The sequence below is a fragment of the Apus apus genome, chromosome 1 (genome assembly GCF_020740795.1).
Source record: "Apus apus isolate bApuApu2 chromosome 1, bApuApu2.pri.cur, whole genome shotgun sequence".
In the NCBI taxonomy this organism is placed as follows: Eukaryota; Metazoa; Chordata; class Aves; order Apodiformes; family Apodidae; genus Apus; species Apus apus.
The window spans coordinates 180,412,928-180,431,469 of record NC_067282.1 but is presented as its reverse complement, the minus strand read 5'-3'; the positions used below and the strand labels follow the sequence as shown (position 1 = coordinate 180,431,469).

The 18,542-nt window shown below is 38.6% G+C and overlaps 1 protein-coding gene across 6 annotated transcripts in view; it reads right to left on the bottom strand.

Annotated features, from left to right (window-relative positions):
• Positions 1–18,542, bottom strand: part of ST7 (suppression of tumorigenicity 7) — a 149,001-nt gene continuing 130,459 nt past the window's right edge. For 5 of the 6 annotated variants that reach the window (XM_051619501.1, XM_051619516.1, XM_051619508.1 and 2 more), the window contains 4 exons: positions 10,303–10,453; positions 6,196–6,288; positions 3,873–4,012; positions 1–324 (listed from right to left, as the gene is read on the bottom strand). In XM_051619501.1, the coding sequence (XP_051475461.1) occupies positions 229–324; positions 3,873–4,012; positions 6,196–6,288; positions 10,303–10,453 (480 nt within the window). In that variant the 3' untranslated portion in view covers positions 1–228. Of the gene's footprint in view, positions 325–3,872; positions 4,013–6,195; positions 7,593–10,302; positions 10,454–18,542 lie in introns of those variants that run through there. The other variant, XM_051619526.1, reaches the window with a different exon arrangement.

The window sequence follows — 18,542 nt, the reverse complement described above, 5'->3', positions numbered from 1 at the left end:
TGCAATACACAAAAGTTTATTTTTAAGTTTTTCATTTCTGAAGGCAAAATATAATAGAACCTAACATCAACGTACTTTGTACAACAAAACAGTTTTTATATGAGAACAGACAATCCATGAAGAGTTTTTAAGTCTTAGAACTGCTTCCCTTTTTTATCATGCTTTCTTGTGGTCAACAAAACGTTGGCACAGAAGATGTCATGGCAGTCAGTCAGCAGGCATGCTCCCTCAGATCCTCGTCAGCTGGTGCCACAGACTGGAGGGCAGGATGCTTTCTACTTTTTCCATCACAAAATTTAATGGAGCAAAGAGGGTACTGAGAAACTGCAAAGAAATCAGACACACGTTCAGATCAAAACCCAGGAAATAATACACCTCAAGAGAAAGATGCCCAGAAAGACAAGAAAGTCTTGCTGTGTTCTTCTGTAAAATCCTCCAGCATGACAAAAATTAGATAATTAATGTATAAAGACTTTCTGCCAAATTCTGAGCCTTGAACATATATAGATTTCTGGATGTTGCAGTAAAGAAAGCAAGAATGTTATTTTTATGAAGATGAAAGTGATGAAATACAAAAGTTTTTACACATCTCATATCCTAGATGCAGGCTCATAGTGAAGCCACTAAAAACTCAAACCAAAACCTACTGAAGGGGAAGAGAGGCTTTTTTTCATAACAGGAGATTCTGTCACCACCTTTCAGAGACAAAAAGAGTGTCTTTAGATGCAGGTTTAAAATGGTTCTGGGTTACCTACAGATCTGCTATATACACTAGGCATTATCAACTGAAATTTATCTTAAACTCCTCGCTGTGTTACAGAACACAGTTGGCAATGTTGAGAGAGGTTTCAATATAGTAATGTTAGGACAGGCATATGTGACAAAAATCAAGTGAATAGAGACCATTTTATCACAGCAAAAATACATTGCCAGCTATACATCTCAGAACTCAGGTTCTCAAAGCACTCCCAAAATTTGGAGATACACATATTAACTGTGCTTTACATTAATTGCAGTTCAACTGCACACATGACATACAGCTGTCCAGGGGCCCTGAACATGTATGACAGAATACAGTAATATCCAAAGTCAGCCACATCCAAATTGTGAACCCCATGGCTTTTAACCATTTAGGCTGACTGCGACTTCACTAAAAATAAACAGTTCTGTTTGGAACCGACAGGCCAAGAACTGCAAGAGGTTTGTGCTTCAGTTACTGCTCTGATGTGTATATGAAGTCTGCTTGGTAGGTTTGTATTAAAGCAAATCTGGAGCTGAATGTGTTCTCTTTTCGCCCAAAAGAACTCACTCTCCTGACAATGGAGAGCATCAGACTTTATATATAAAAACACATCAGTTTTCATGTTCTGAATTTGTCCCATGTATCTTTAGGCTCTTAAAAGATGCAGACCGAGGGTTTGGTCCCTCTGCAGTCACTGAAGAGAACTAAGCATTTCTAGAGAGAAATTCTACTCAGCCCAGGACCAGAAATGCCCTTGGAAATTGTCTCTTCCCTCTCTGCTCCCCGTTGCAGAGGGAGCCAGGGTGGTTGGGCTTTGTCTTCTCCCATAAAGTAAGGAGGGCTGCAACACAGGGTGCTGGCCTAACCCAGCCACGCTACTGAACCACTAGCACAGCTCCTAACAAACTTGTAGCTTCTGCCAGTTAAGTGTCTCCTCAACAAAGCCCAGGCAGAATTTGGGGACAACACAGGGCAGGGACCATTTCCAGCAGCCAGCAAGGACGAGGATGTATGAAAGTATGAAAAAATCAATTTCAAAATTTGTTACAGGTCTGTGTGTTGCTGAAACACAACTATATATGACAAATGTATTTTAAATGTTTAAAGATTTCAATATCCAACAGCCAGAGATTATAACCATTTCATGGTATCACACAAGAAAATATCTGCAAACAGTTCCACTGTTTACCAAAACAAGCTCTGCACAGAGTTTAACTGTAAAACTGTGTTGATATTTATGATGCTTCTGTATTTTAAAGTCAATAGTAAGCAGTTATATTCCTTTTTTCCTCTTGGACACTTCCGCATACATTACAGACACTGTATCACAGACAACCTGTGTATCATGGGAAAACCAGGTAACACTATCACCAGTGCTGAGATTTCATCATAAGCACAGCTTGACGAAAAAACAACTTCCAACAGAAGGTGAACAGAGTATTCAGTTGTAGTGCTAAAGGTCAAGCTGTGTCACATGAAACACAGCTGAATTAAATGTAACATAGATTTCCTATTACTATTTCAAGTGGCTTAGGCCAAGTAGAAGCATTCCCTCTGGTTAAGCCATGAACTGTTTAAAAAGTATGTCCCTTTAATTTTGCCAAATGCAAAAGGCTCACTACAGGATACTTTCTGCTCTTTGAGTAGCACTGCATCTATGTGGTTGGCTTGCACAGTCACATCTACTTGGATAAAACTCAGCTTTGTAACCGGTGCAAACTACATACTTGTTAAATCCATGAATCAAGAATAATTTGCCTATGTTTTATTGCAATTCATAGGAATTTTGTTGCTCAGGTAATAGATTGTATCCTATAACAAACTAAAAAATATATCTATAGCTTCCAATGAGCCAAGTTTTTCTCCAGCTGGAAAATTAGTTGGTCTACAATACATTTACATTAATGGATACCAAAGTCTGGTTTCTCTGAATTCCAAGCAAAACCTCTGCTGACAGCAAGAGGTTCAGGATGCCACTTACTCTCTTGTATGAGCCCACATAAAGAACACCTGTGCTGGTGCTATCTATCTCTTGGAAAGCTCCTGGTGTTCCTATCTTCAGACACCACCTACCCAGCTTGTTTGCCATATGATAGTGTCCAGGAGGGCTTAGTCTGCATGGAAAGTTTTGTATTTTTAATTATTTTTTTCCTTTTCTTTTGACCAGCAGTGTGTCCAGGTGGCCAAGAAGGCCAATGGCATCCTCACCTGTATTAGAATTGGTGTGGCAAGCAGGACCAGGGAGATGATCATCCCTCTGTACTTGGCACTGGTGAGGCCACACCTTGAATACTGTGTCCAGTTATGAGCACCTCAATACAAGAAAGATATTGAGGTGCTAGAATGTGTCCAAACAAGGGCAATGAAGCTGGTGAAGAGAGTAAGTGTTATGAAGAGCAGCTGAAGGAACTGGGGCTATTTAGTCTGAAGAAAAGGAGGCTGAAGGATGAGGGGAGAACTCATCACCCTCTACAACTACCTGAAAGGATGCTGTAAAGAGGTAGGCGCTGGTCTCTTCTCACAAGTAACTGGTGATAGAACAAGAGGAAATGGCCTCAAGCTGCACCAGGGGAGGTTTAGACTAGACTTTAGGAAGAATTTTTTCACTGAAAGGGTTGTCAGACATAGGAACCTGCTGCCAAGGGAGGAGTCACCATCCCTGGATGTGTTTAGAAGTCATCTAGATGTGGTGCTTGGGAATATGCCTTAGTGCTGGACTTAGAAGAGAAGGGTTAATGGTTGGACTCAATGATCCTAAAGGTCTTTTCCAACCTAAATGATTCTATGATTCTATGACCCTGTTGTTTTTTTTCCCCACATGAAACACAGAAAAACAGTACCAGCAGCAGAGTAAGAATTCAAGGTGGCAGAAGTAAGGAAGGGAGACTTGTAAAGCACACACTATCATTATTTTGTATTTAAAAAAAACCCACCAACCTGGCTATTTCAAAGCTGGCAGAAAGCAGCTTTCTGGGAGCACCTTCTGAATAGCACCATTTGCTTAAAACATATATGCAAAACTAACTATTACCAAATATGCAGATATTTAATACCCAGCAATACTTAGTTCAGCTCTTCCTGCATCTGTGTTTTTACCTATCAGAAGAGAGCAGCAGCAGGGAATACTTACAGCTTTTGCGAAGACCCCCATAAGCTCTGGGAACTGATGTGTCAGGAGGGCTAGCATGGCTGTGAAAGAACATAGCCCAGCAGTGAAAAGGATGAAGAAGGGAAGCTCTTTCTTGGGATAAACTGAAACTTCATGAAATGCTGTAGAAAAAAAGATGGGAAGGGGAATGGATTATACATTAAAAAACAATTTAAACCAAACCAAACCAAACAACATTCCCACATGGTTTAAAGAGCCAGAGATGCTAAAAGATGCTTTTGAAGGAAGAAACACATAGAAAGTCTGAAACATCTAAGGTCAACGTTGTTGAATCAGTCTTCTCAAATACTATTGCTATGTATACACATAAAACATTACTCTTCCCTTCTGCCTACTTTTTTTACTTCAGTGACCAGCTCTCATCTCATCATACTTGCAGACAACATAAGCACAGGGTAATTCAGCAACATGACAGGACAATATCCTTGGCTGCATTCATTCAGAGTGGAGCAGCCTCCAAAACCAACAGCATGAATTCATAAGAGTTTAAAATAAAAACACAGATTATTTGCAACTCCTCTTTGATTTAAATTAAATTTAGAGAAAGGGAAGTACCAAATAATGGACTTTGTAAGTCTAAGATTTCTTGTGCTCAGTTTTTTACACTTGTTTTTGACACACGCAAAAGCTTGTTGTTCCAGTTTATTATCCAGTCATGGCAAAAGTTTTGTGATTGATATTTTTAATTTGGATAGCCTATCAGATCTGAGTGTTCCAATAGAATTCCAGCTGAGTTTCCTTTAGAACACTCACAATTAAAGGGTGTGGACAGGTATGCAAAACCGCTTGAAACAATCTGTGTCTGTCACGGTACATTAAACCCTTCCCAAACCCAAGAGATTTTGCAGTGAAAGGCATTTTCCATTAACTGCCAGAGCAGAATACACTGTCTGCAGATGCTGTTCAACAAGTCCCTCGCTTCTAACATTTGACAAGAATGATTAGTTTTGTATCTAAAAAGAGAATGCTGAGCTATTCTGAATGACTGTCATTCCTAAATATCCTGACACTCTACTCTCCCCAGCTCAGCATCCCTCTGAGTAAAGCAAGCAGAACACTCTAAGAGGTGTTGTTATAATTAGGGTGATTATAATGGGGTGGGGAGATACTGTCAGTTGCCAAGGATTTCTGTGTAATAACAGAAAGAACATACTGTGAAGGAAATACAACAAGTGGATTTTTGCTGTATTATTCTCACCTAATGTTTACTCACATAGGCTTACAAAAACTGGCAACACGTTTTCCAGCTCAAACCAGGGAGGTTCTGAATGAAATAATACAAAGAGTGCAAATGCCCTCAAAACCAGCCTTTGCAGCAGAAGCAGGCTATGTTTTACTTTTTCCAAAACAAATTTCTCTTTATTCCTTCTTCAAGATAGAGAAGCTGAGAGAAGAATCTCCTTCTTTGGATCAACTTGTAATTGCCTCCTCTGCCCTGACCCTGCAAACCCTTCTGCACTTGTGTGTTTTGCTTGAGCTCTCACAAAGTCTCCCTGACTTCAGAAAGAAAACATGTGAGAATGAGGTGTAACTGCAAGATTGGCTGCTTTGGTGCTTCCACTGCATTCTTGTTGCTTCACTGCATGCACTGCAAAAAGTCCAATTAGCTTGGACTGTAATGCTTCCTGAGGGCTGCATCTGTCTATAGCTGTATCTTGCAGAGCACTGGGAGCACTGTTGGTACTTTGCTAATACATGCCATAAACACATACAATAAATGACTAAGGTAATTTCACATCAATCTCTTTCTAATAGCACACACATCAATTACATGAAGAAAACCCTTCCTTTCTATTTAAGACTGCTTTTCAGAAAACATCAGAATAACCTCTCAGAGTAACAGCTGTGTTAATGATCCAGCTGTCCTCAAGTGGGTGTGATCCTGCCTTTGGAATTTAAATAGATTATGTGTCTACAAAAGATGAACAAAGCTGTGCCACTGTGCTTTTGGTTTGATGGTATGTTACCTTAGATGAAAGATCAGACATATTTTCCAGTGTCCTGACAGGAGAAAACAGCAGGATCTATCTAACTGATTCATATCCATTCAGTAATCTCTTTCCCTGTCCCCACACTGTCAACAAAAATGGAGCTAGCTAATCGTTACAAACTATGGCTAGAAGCTGCCTCTTAAACCATCATGGGAACCCCAAAGGCTCCCTGTCAACCTGATTATTCTAATCCAGTGTATTCAATGTAAAAGGCATTAATGGAGATGAGTGCTGCAAGACTCAGGTAAACAATTCTTTGATGTCAACAATAAGAATAGAAAAGTTGAACATACATGGTAGCAGTTCTCTATCTGCAGTTTCTGTACAAATAGGGTAAGGGTAGAAAAGATGTCCTTTTTCCAGTGGATAGGGAATCATTCTGAAAGCTGAAAGGAAAAAAAACCGACCATGCACAAGTTACTGCAAGTGTGGCACTCACTGGACATACTTAACTGTATTTACAATTTTGAAAAACAAACACAGACAAAACACAACATTTATATTTGGTTGCAAACAGCATATAAATTGCTTAATGAAATGCCAAAATATAAATCTACACTTGGCTTTTAATCCTGCAAGCATTTATGGTTATGTTTATTCTTGAGAGAATGTTCATGACCATCAAGTGAGACCACATTACAAGTACATTCATAAATGTTTGCACGATCAGAGCCCACTATACTTACAATTCTATACACAAGGTTACACATTTCATCTTAGGCTTTTAGGCTGCAGAATGTCTAAAATTCAGGGGAAAAAAGTCTATTTGATATAAGAGATATAGCCTACAAAAATGGCCAGCCAATCTTGTGAATTGAGGCCAATACTTGCAGTCTCTGTGGATCAAGCATAATAGAAGTTTTGTATGGTAAAAAGTACACTACCTTTTTCCCCTCTTACTCTAGCAAATCAGGTAACACTGAGAACCAGTTTTCCAACGGTCATATTTTCATTTTATATTTGGCAATCAAAGATTAATACTGAATAATTAAAATCAGGTTCCTCACATGCATTCTTTTTAAATGTAGCAGAACAAGTCAGGTTTCCAATATAAATCCTCACATCACGGATTAAATAATACTTAATAATATGTGTTTTTAAAATAAAAAATAATAGCAGAGAGGGAGGGAAATCGATTACTAAATCTGGATGGTGATGATGTCATAGACCATCTGAGTGTGGTTTATGGAAATATGAGAATACTTGACTGAATTATAGCTTTGCAATCAAGGCATCCTTTTCCATTATCCTACATATTATTCTCACTGTTAAAATGTCATCAGCATGTTATTCTCACTACTCCTACGAACATCAGTCACTGAAGCAATATTTTCCTCAACAGATGTCCTAGAAGCCCTGTATATTTTAGATGTAATGCACAGCACAGTAAAGATGTTGCTTTTAAAAAACAAGTGAAAAATGTCTGAATAGATTTTGTTGAATTCAAACAGTCATCTTTGACATGAGACCCCATATGGAATACTTACAGCAAAACAGTTTCTTTAGCAATGTTATCAGCCATGGAAGAATGTGCTCTGGTTCATCTGTATCAGTTTGTGTTTACATAGGTAGTTCTCTGCCTTACTCTTACAGTATTATCTGATCCTATCAATTCAGGTAGCACAGAGACAGTTTGTTTGCCATTCAACCATGTGCTACAGTAGCATTTGAGAACCCTTCGGTTTTTCTTCTTCATGCAAACAACAGGAAACATGACACAAGTTTAAAAACTGACAGTGACAAACAAGCACCTCAGAATCTTTTCAAATTTTGTTACACAGACCTTCTGTACACAGCACCTGGACCAAACCCAGAGCAATGTTTCACGTGGTGTCACTTGGGCTTTTTCAGTTGTACTATGAATAAAGCTGTACTCTGACTGACTGAATGAAGACAAAACAGGAAAGAACCAACATTCCAGTGCAATGATGATAATTATTTTTATAACCTCACTTTTCTCAGTTGTTGAATGCAATTTGGGAAAAACACTCTCAGAGAAACGTTTGAGTTTAAAAGATCACAAAGGTGCCTCTTAATAAATGTTGTTAGAGGCTGTCTTAATTAGGTATGACCTTATTCTCCTCATAAGAATTCCAAATGTGCCCCCCAAATGACTGACAATGTATTTAATTCTGCCCAACTCCCATCAGGTCAGAACTGAACAGTTTATAAATGTGGGCATTAAATTCCTACATTAAAGCTACTGAAGTAAGACTCATTTGTTTAAGCACAACGACAAAATAGCACACTTTAAAGACATGGCAAGAACATAAAAAATTAGAAAACAACCTGAGGGGAACTGAGCATGTCTTGTATGTAGATTGTTTGTTAGAACTAGTAGTTAATTAAACTGAATTTCTCTGGCATGTTTCCACTGACTGGTTTTAACTCACAATAGCGCAGAGATGCCAAGGAAACCTTTTGCAAGTAAACAGCAGGAAAGTGACATAAACAGTTCACCACATCTTGTAAAAAATATTACCCAGACAAAGATATGGACCAAAAGTTATGATTAATGGACCAGACACTGGTGAAAACATTAAAACGCTTGTGAATCTTTATGAGTGAACAAAATCCAAACAAAATTCTTGAGGGTTGGTGCACTCTTCATCTCTGTCTGAAGTTACTGTGCAAACTGAATTATGGATTTCTCTTCAGAAGTTATGCAATTATAATAATTTACAGGCTACTATGCAAATATTAGCTAATAAAGTAAAGATCTCTGTGGATGTAATAAGGAGAGGAATCAGTTAATGCAGTTTGATAGGAATGCCCTACACTGCCTTCAGGCACAGATGACTACATTTCCTAAGTGGCAGGAGGACTGCAGGGCAACCAGCCTCCTGTGCCAAAAGCTGGCCCTAGTGAAAAGCCCCTTAGGGCCTCCCCAGCTTGATAAAGCAAAGGAAAATCTATTCATGATTCCCTGCAACACACTGCTCCATAATGATAGGATAATGAACCTTGGGTGCTAAAGGACCTGTGCAAGCATCTGGAAGAGAAGAAACACTAAGTAAAAGTAAACCACTGAAAATAAGCCACTGGGAAGGAAGCTATGACAGAGAAAATATTAGACTGGGAGAAATGACAGGAAAAAAGCAAGCAGGTAGGACAGAGAACAATGCAGCAGCACAAACCACAGGTGGCAGCAGTATGAATTACTAAGCGAGGTGTTCTATACACCTAGAAATAAAGCCACTGCTTCCTCAGGGAGCCTACGTTGAAAATTAAGCAAGTTTAGGCTTTTTAATATGGTGACTGAGATAGTAAGTCACTTTAACAATGAACTTATCAAGTGCTTTCCATAGAGATTATGATGACAAACTGTATCTTTTCTAACAAGCTTATATGAAAACAGTAAATGAAGGGAACATAAGAAAGCAGAGCAGAGAAGGGGAACCACATTACAGAAAGAAAAATCTGCATTAAAAAAAGCCCACAGAGGCTGATTCTAAATGGCACTTGTTAATTCTCTGGAAACTGAAAAGAGCACATCTCAAAGATGATAAAGTATTTTAGGTTAGAAGGTTAGTATATGATTCCAGCCTCCTACTCGAAGTAGTGTCATTTTCAAAGTTAGCTCTGGTTGCCCAGGGTCATGGCCAGTTGAGTTCTGAGTATCTCTGTGGATGGAGATGCCAAAACCTACCAGTAACTTGTTCCAGTGCATTGCTGCACTCATTCTGAAAATACGTTCCTTATGTCTAAATGAAATTCCTCTTGCTGCAGCTTGTGACTGTTGCCTCTTGTCTTTCTGTTGTGCCCTGCTGAGAAGACTTCAACTTTGCCTTCCATAGTATTTCTCCATTGGGTGGCAGAAGACAGCAACTGGATTCCTCCTTTACCTACCACAAGTCTTTTACAGGTTGAATAAAACCAGCTCCCTCAGTTTCTTTTCCTACTTCACATGTTCCAGTCCCCTATAACATCCTAGTGGTCCTCCACTGGACTGACTCTAGTTTGTCAATTAAATATTAATAGTACAAATCAAACCAGTATTTTATGGTTTTGTTGTTTGTGGTTTTTTTTTTCTGCTTTTAAGGCACTTTCATAATTTTCCAATATCAAAGCCTTCAAACAATGACAAAAAATATCTCCAACTCTGTAATGAGGAAGGTAAATTATTACCCCCTTTTCCATGAGTAAGAAAATATGTCACAAAGATGATGGGAAGTTTTGTTCATTGTTACACAGGAAACACAGTCCAAGAATTTAGAACCCTTTTCCCCATTTAAACTAAGTTTGTAATTTCAGTTTGAATTTAAAATATTTCAGTGCTGGTAAGGATATAATTGACCTCCAAAATTCCCACATACTGTACTTCTCAAAAACCTGTTTTTTTCTCATGACATTCAACAGAAGTATTTTATTTATAATGAAGAGAATTTCTTATTACTTACTGCCTTCCCAGGTACAATGTAAGAGATTCAACGCTCCCTCTACTCTTTTCCAGTGTTGAAGATGAAAGAAAGCATATGCTATTGCTTCACTGTCCCCTCTCTTCAGAATATGTTCAGGGGGAAGAATTAAGCTTTTCATTTCTAGTAGATACTGCAATAAAAAAAGGAAAGCACAATTATTTAAAAGGTAATAAAAAACACAAAGAGCTGCCTGCAATTCTACAATGCACACTGGAATGGTTTATTTCCCTCAAGTACTTTCCCTCATAAGTGTTTCATCAAACGTGTAACATCACCAACTGCACTTGAAGATAATTATTGAATGATTCCCAAAGACTAAGATACGTTGGCAGATGGTTAATGTTCTGCTTTTCAGCTGTAGTAGGGGGACTATAGAGAATTTCAAAATGAGATGTCTCTTCTGTCAAAGATGCATAAAAGGGCTCAAAGCAGAAAAGGGAATCTAGTTACAAGAGATTTTAATTAGAAGTGCTTATAATAAAATGAAGAAGATATTAAGCACATATAAGATACTGATGTACATAGTTTTTCTATAAGGAAACACGCAGTACTCACAGCTTATACACAAGTTGCTTTACTGCATGCCTATCAACTGGTTGCTACAGCTATGAATAAGCTAAATTGGCAGTCATTAAAAAGCTACTAAGTTATAAAGTAAAAAAAAAGTTAAAAAATGTAACAAATACGTGATTTCCAGGAAAAAAAAATAAATTTGACCTTTAAATTTGCTACTTGCAACAGTTGTTGAAAATTGCATGAAAATTAATAGCACTGCTGACTAAACCCACATGCAATTCTTCTTCCTGTTACTGGATACCCTGTAACAGAAGTGGTTAAAACACACAGAGGGTTCATACTACAGAATATACAGGTCCTGGACATTATTCAAACAGGTGACTTTTTCTCTTTTCCTACCTCATGAACAACAGACCACTACCAGTTCAGCAGACATTATCTCATCACTGGTGTTATTACAGTCCAGTTAGTGAAGGGGAATGATCCAGCGGAGGGGAAAGACACCCCTTGTTGGCATGCTTTACAGGGAAAGGAATGACAACAGGTATCAGAGGCTGCCCAATCAACTCCTGTCTGCCAGTTCTCCTCCAAAAAGTGAGACATTTCCCAGTTGTGCTCCCACTGCTCTTCAGCAACATAAAGAAGCTATCACTCTCTTCCAGGATGCCCAAGAGCAAATGTTCTCCCCACAAGACTATTTAAGTTGACACAAGAGGCAGCAGGTGAGTCAGGCAGACTGTGAAGCCCTACCACAAGGTTCAGAAAGGAAGGTTAATTATTGGCAAGAAGAGAGTGAGCGTGCAGCCCTTCCACTTCACTGAGGCCTCTGTGCCTATGCACCAGTCTCTGCTTTGGTCTGGAAGGATGACTGCAAGACATAGGGACTAAACACAACCCCGTGCAGGCACCCAAGAGAAGACTACTTGACACCAGAGGTGAAACAGAGGCATGGATAGTGTTAACCTTTCACAGTTCCTGGTAAACACCAACTTATGTGAACAGGAGCACCTGCTCAGTGTGTGAGCTGGTGCAGAAAAGAGGACAAAAGAAATAGATGGCAAAAAGAAAAAGAGGGCAAAAAGAAATAGATGAGAACTGAAAATCAGCCTTGAGGAATGGAAGAGGAAAGGCCAGAGGGATACGAGCACCAATAGCATGATGTCATGGAGGGCATCCTAGAGCTAGGTACCCCTTTGCCTGAAGGAGCCTGGCAGGAGCTAGCAACAGGTAAAGGATTTTAAAGAGACAGTGATCAAAAAAGAGAACTGTCAACACTGGGAAACAGAGAAATACTTCAAAGAGGAGAGACAAAATATGCATGTTTCTGATGCAGGCAACAATACTGAAGGAGGAGAAACTGAATTAGCAGTGGGACCAGTATGTGTGTTACTTGGACTTCCTCTAAAGCCTTTCAGAAAACTTTGAGTGAGCTGCAAAGCAGGTGGATTAATGGAAGAAGCTGCAATTTAGTAGGCAGGACAGGGTTTAAGGGTGAGAGAGAGAACTGAATAAAGACCTGACAAGAAGGAGGGAGCTGCCAGGCTTACAGAGATCCAGCAAGCATTCTCATTCACTGCCCTAATGAATGTGCCACCCTTTCAAAAACTCAAATTATACCTGTTAAACAGAATGGAATACTGCTCCAAGAGCTGCAGGTTTCTATCTGTTTTATTAATTTAGAAAGTAGTTCTTATTTCCATTTTTTTTTTCAAAAATAAATGAGAAAGTATTTACATATTTCAATCAAAGGGGAAAAAACCAAACAACCCTGAGACCGTGGCACTATTTGTAAGAAAAAAAACAATTAACCAGGAACGTATGTCCTATTTCTAAGAGTGCTGAGATGAAAGCAGGTTATTTTTATTTTTAGGTATTGTATGTTATCAGTAATTAAAGACAAATCAAGAGGAAATACCAGATGGGAGGATGTATCTTGACACTTGCAAATTATTCTTAGTCCTCATTCAGTTGTGGTGTCTCTTCAGTCTGCATTTTTCTCAGTTTCAGAAACAAAACCATATTTTTAAAAGCTCCTCAGATAAAAAGTGTGAAACACTCCTCCCTCGTTACACAATGACAGCTACTTTCCCAAATTAAAAGTCCATAATATGGTCTAGTGATACCCAAGAAGACCCACACACAAAGTTGATGGATGGCTCAAGTCTCATAATAGTTTTTGTTTTATGTACAAAGGTCAGCCACACCTTTTGGGCATACAAGCTTTCAATGAATTTGTTCTGAAGGCATTTCTAGCAGAAATGCTAATTTTACACAGCTCCAGAGAGACCTTGTCTGGAACACTCTGTACAGTTTTCATCACTTTCAGAAACATAAAGACCAAATTCCGTAAGTACAGAGCAGAGTTAAATAAATGGTATGTCTGTTTTGCCAGAGGGCACCTGAAGGCCTTCATCTGTTTAACTTCTCTAAATAGGAGTAACGGGTACCAAAAAGTTACCTAGCAGTAGGTAGGGCTTGATTATTATGGAAGAAGACATATGACTGTCCATGAAAATCAAAATGGTCTTGATGGCCTAGAATGTCATATCCATTCTTGCATTGCTGTATTTTCAAGGAGAGTTCAAGAGCCTCCAGGGTCTTGAAATCAACACAGTGCTCCTGAAACATTTTGGATCAGACAAGTAGACACATTCCAGTGAAATGAAATTCAATTAATCTTTCTTCAAAAACTATCCAAATGAGCTGCAGTCCTCATGCTGTCTGTATTATAATGTGTGAATTGTAGTCCTGACAGACAGCTGTGTGCAACAATTATCTCCAGTTCTTGGAAAAAATCAATCAAAGGCATCTGACTGTAGTTTCGAAGAGGCTGCTATTGCACTTAATCAGATACTATATTAGACAGGTAGTGTCTTCTCAGCCACCAAGGACTTCAGGGTGGGAATCTAACTATTTAAATCTCAGTGTTTCCAAAAGCCTCAGTTCAGAACACAGCCCTTCTTTTACAAAGACTAATAAGGACGCAAGATCTTAACATACCACTACAACTCATATCAGTATGTACTTCATCTGGCTTTAAAAGAAAACAACCTGCACCTCCTGACAGAGTCCCTGTGAACTGTAACTCCTAATACACTGGCATCCTCTCAGATTCAACCATGACCTTTACAACTGAAGTAATAAAACTTCACTACCTTTTCAATACTTCGAATACACAGGGGAAGACAGGAGCTCTGTCAGGATGAACCCAAGCATGGTTCCCTTCAGAGGGAGAGTCAAGTAACAGGATAAATAACAAACTTAGGAAGGAGCTAGCCACCGGGGAGAAAACTAAGATGGCATGCCCAATCTTCAGCTGTGTTTGTTTTTCAAAGAAAATGAAGAATTTAGCTAGAAATGGACACAGAACATCAGCTCAGAAAAGGCAGTCTAGAACATTTCAGCCAGAATGACCTAGACTTAATTAACTTATGGGTGCATACTGAAGTTATGTGATGACTTCTGTCATGAACAGATCAATCAGCCCTTCACTGCACTGTTTTGGCCTGGATTTTTTTGGTTGTCTGTTTTTGATTTTTCTGGCTTCTCTCCTTTCACCCCAAACTTTTTATTGTCAAAAACCCGTATTTTCAGAGCTACAACAAGGGTAACAGTATTCTTTGTGTGCTTTCACAGAGGCTGGTTATATGAGCTTGTAACAGATATTGCTCAGATTTAGCCATTCCGTACATGTACAGGAATATGCCTTTTAATGAGCATTTGGAGGATGACAATGAAGTGCAACATGTTGGAGATTACATTGTCTTACTTGAATTGATTGAATATGCTTTATTTATATAATAATATTGACAGCACTCTGGCTACTAATTCTCCTCTGCTGGGAGAGTTCTTAACATTCCACATTAATGAGGTACTTCAGTGCCCTTTTATAAAATACATCAACCTATCTTAGAAATGTTTCCTTCTTTTCCTCAATTGTGCAATTTGCCTCTGAAATTACAGCTTAGACTGCAAATAGGCAATAGTCACTCCTGCACCTGTGACAGCATCCCTCCAGGCCAGAACATGAGAATTTAAGATTGTTTGAACAGGAACTCTCCTCCTCCCAGTGGGATAAGCAGCACAAGCTTAAAACAGTTCCAAAATACTGGTTTAAACATGCCCAGAGAAGCCACTTCTAGGTCACTTTGCAAGTTCTTATTGGATTGATGGAAATTAAGAAGTTTGGCCTTTTTGCTGGAGACAAAAAAATCAAATCAGTGTCTCAGTGAACAGTTAAAAAACCTCTTAAACATGTCTGGAATAGTTTCTCTCTAATATCATGGGGTGTGCAGAGCAGATTCATTTCCCATCTGTTTTATGAATTTGTTTGCATTATTTGTTTCTATTAGCAACTATAACTTACTAGAAATCACACAAGGATACAGACAGACACAGTTCTTATTTAAACAATAAATAAATAAGAAAGAAATGAGAAGGGATAAAATGAAGAACAGATAAATCTTTAAGAGTTTTTAGTCAATGGTTTGGTACATCATTTTAAGAAACTGTTCACATAGTTTGCATTTCTTCAAGTAGTACCAGTATTTAAGTTGTCCAATTCAAATGCAGCAACCTTCAGTGGGTACTCTTTAAATCAACTCAGCTCCTGGCTTACATAGCAAAACCCTGTAACTGTGCAGCACACTTTTCAATCACTTTTAACAATTAGCTCTATGGTCCATCATCTGTTTTCTCTTCCCGTTGACTTTACTGAGTAGCTTGAGTCTTACACATCACAGAAAAGGTGGGAGGCTTTTCAGGAGGAGTGTGAATGCAGGGAGAGAGCCTTGCACATCAGTTCAGAAAGGGTGTTCCACAATTGAGCAATGTCCCAGAAACAGCTGTGGTACTTTATCAGCATTAGCTTGGGATGGTTGAATTACATATAAGTGGGGAAGCTCCAAATACAACATATAAATAATACTGATGAAATTATGTATGTGTGTGCGCATAGACATTTTTTCCTGCCCACGCTACAAATGACATACTGTCCATGACACAGGATGTACTACTCTCTTTTCCATACAAAATCCTCTGGAATTGCAGTGATAACCAAACTGCTTCAGTGGCAGTTTTGTTTAAGTCTTAAATTTTTGAGCAGCATGTTGTCAGACAGTGTCAGCACATTTCCTTGGGACCAAAATTCCACAGTGTATGGCACTACACTAAAAAAAAAAAGAATACTGGTCCATGGCATCTCATTTAAGACAAAGATGGTAGAAAAAAATTTCAGACAAACTCTCACAGACAAGTGATAAAATCTGTGGTAATTCTTCTCACAGTGAAATTCACAGCTATTTGCTTTGTTCTCCTTCCTGCTGGTACTGCTGATGTCAATCTGCTACTGGTTATGTTGGGTTTTTTTCTACCAAAAAGAACCCTGAAAATACTCTGCCTGGTGAAGTGCCTTCTTTTTACATAGGCAATCTCTGCCAAAGTATAAAGCTGAAATTCGCTGTAGCTAAGTTGTTTCAGTAACATAAACAAGACAAACTGTAGATAGACATCATAACTTCTATCAGATATTCTTCTGGTACAGCTTAAAAATTAAGCCACTTTCAAGCACAGAAACATTTTTGTAGGTAAGATGTCTTCAGAATGAGAAGTCTTGATCAATTTGACAGTGGTTCCATTTCCTCTGCAGTCAAGAAGGAGATTGTAACTGACATACATGAGCTGGCCTCAACCTGCACAGCTCAGCTTCCAGAGACAGCACAGCTAAGTCAGCTGCCCAGCTTCCTGGAGAGATCTGGCAGGCTGCACTGTATTGCCTTTGTTCACTTAAACCAAGTTCTGGTACCTCTACGTGTCACATCTTGACTGCAATGAATCCCAGTAACAATGCAAATTTATCACCTATGGCTGAGACTTGGAAGAGACCTGTGTCAAAAGAAGGTTCTTTGCTAGAAGGGTGGCTGCCTGAAGAAAGATTGTCAGTCCTATTAGGTCTCTCTTTAAAGGCTTTTTTTTGCGTAGACAGAAAATAAAAACTAAGGTGATGTGTAGTGATCTAGAATCAATGTAGGTGGGTGCCAAGATGGTTTGCCATGACATACATCCTGAGAAGACTCCCAGAACCATACATATGCACTGCTTTTTATGTGCAAGATAAGTGTTTACAATAGGGTTTTTCACTTCTATGGAAAGACGGAAATCTGCGACTTTTACACTGCTTTTTTTAAAGGGTTCCTACATCTTTCATTCTATTCAAAAGAAACTGTAAGAAGTGTATCTGACCTCTGCAACATCACTCTGGAACACTGGACTGCAATCTGGCCTTAATCTCCTAGGGAAAAATCTGCAGCATTGTAAAAATCTCATGGTTGTTTTGCAGAAACCTGCAATACGTCACAATGGCAGACTCACTCTCCCTTTTCTGCTAAATGCAGCTCAGCTGCATCTCTCAGTGTGTTCAGAGTGTGCTCCCTGCATTCCTTTTGTCTCAGAATCTCATTTGCAAAAATCTGCAATTTCCAGTTAAATATCTTGAACATGCACATCTGATAATAATATTTTTATGAGATAATTCTTAATGATTTGAACTGAAAATGGTAAAATCTTCTTTTGTGACAAACCCAAAATATATTGAACTATTTTTTTCTCTTTTTATAGTGCAGTTTCCAGGTTTCAGCTAGGAGCTTTGCAAATGCTTTTTAATAATTCGTCACCTTTGCAATTTATTTCTTGCTCAGTCTGAACAAGAGACCAATTAGTGTTTAAATTCTAAAGAAGCTTTGAATGTATATTAGTTTTGTGGCACTGTTGGATTTCTTGTGATGCTGCTTGCTAAAACTTATCTCCACTTCATTAAGAATAAATTGGATATTACTTCAATCCTAATTGAGTGGAAATTGAGAAGTAATATCCATACTGTGCATAAAATTATAACAAAAGTATTTTTGGCCATCTTAACATCCTTTAGCTAATAGCAGAGAAAATGAGTGTGAAATTAGCAGTGCTGCATATTAGTCTGTATTAGGCTACACTGTTTAATGTTAAAATTTGAACTAAAAAAATCCTACTGTCTGCTCCCAATACTACCTAGTTATCCTGATAATTTATATGTTTCAATAAGATTCTCAATTTCAAAATGACAGACTCTGAAAAACTGAGGGCATCAATTAACAGTGTGAACTGGCTGAAAAGCTCAGGAACTTCAGCGAGGAAGAGGACTGGAATTTCTTTAAAGCAAAAGTACTGAAACTAATACACCATCTGCATTTCACACATGGGGGTACTTGTCAGAAATTACAAGTATCATAAAATAAAGCCTTGTATTGAACAGTCACTGAAACAGAGGTTGGATAGTGAGAACGTCACAAGGTATGAATGAAAATACTGATCTACAAGAAAAGCAGGATCTTGGAGGTCTGGAAGTGCAGATGTTACAGAGCAACTGCTACAATTTACATTAAGGTAGATTTTGCAAAGGAGGTCAAAGCAAAGAAAAGCAAGCTTTTAAGAATAAACCAGAAAAAGAACAAGCAAAAAAATAGTAAACAAAGACTTGGCCTCAGATTCATGGCAGTGCAACGTGTGGAGACAATGGCAGGGTGGAGCACACACAGGAATGGAGGCTAGTCTGGGCCATGATCTTTGTCCCTGAACAGTGAATGAACCAGTCCCAGAAATTGTCAGACTTGCAGAAGTGACTTAAGCCAAAAAAGAGCTCCACTCAGAATTGAGTGGTCCAGTAATGA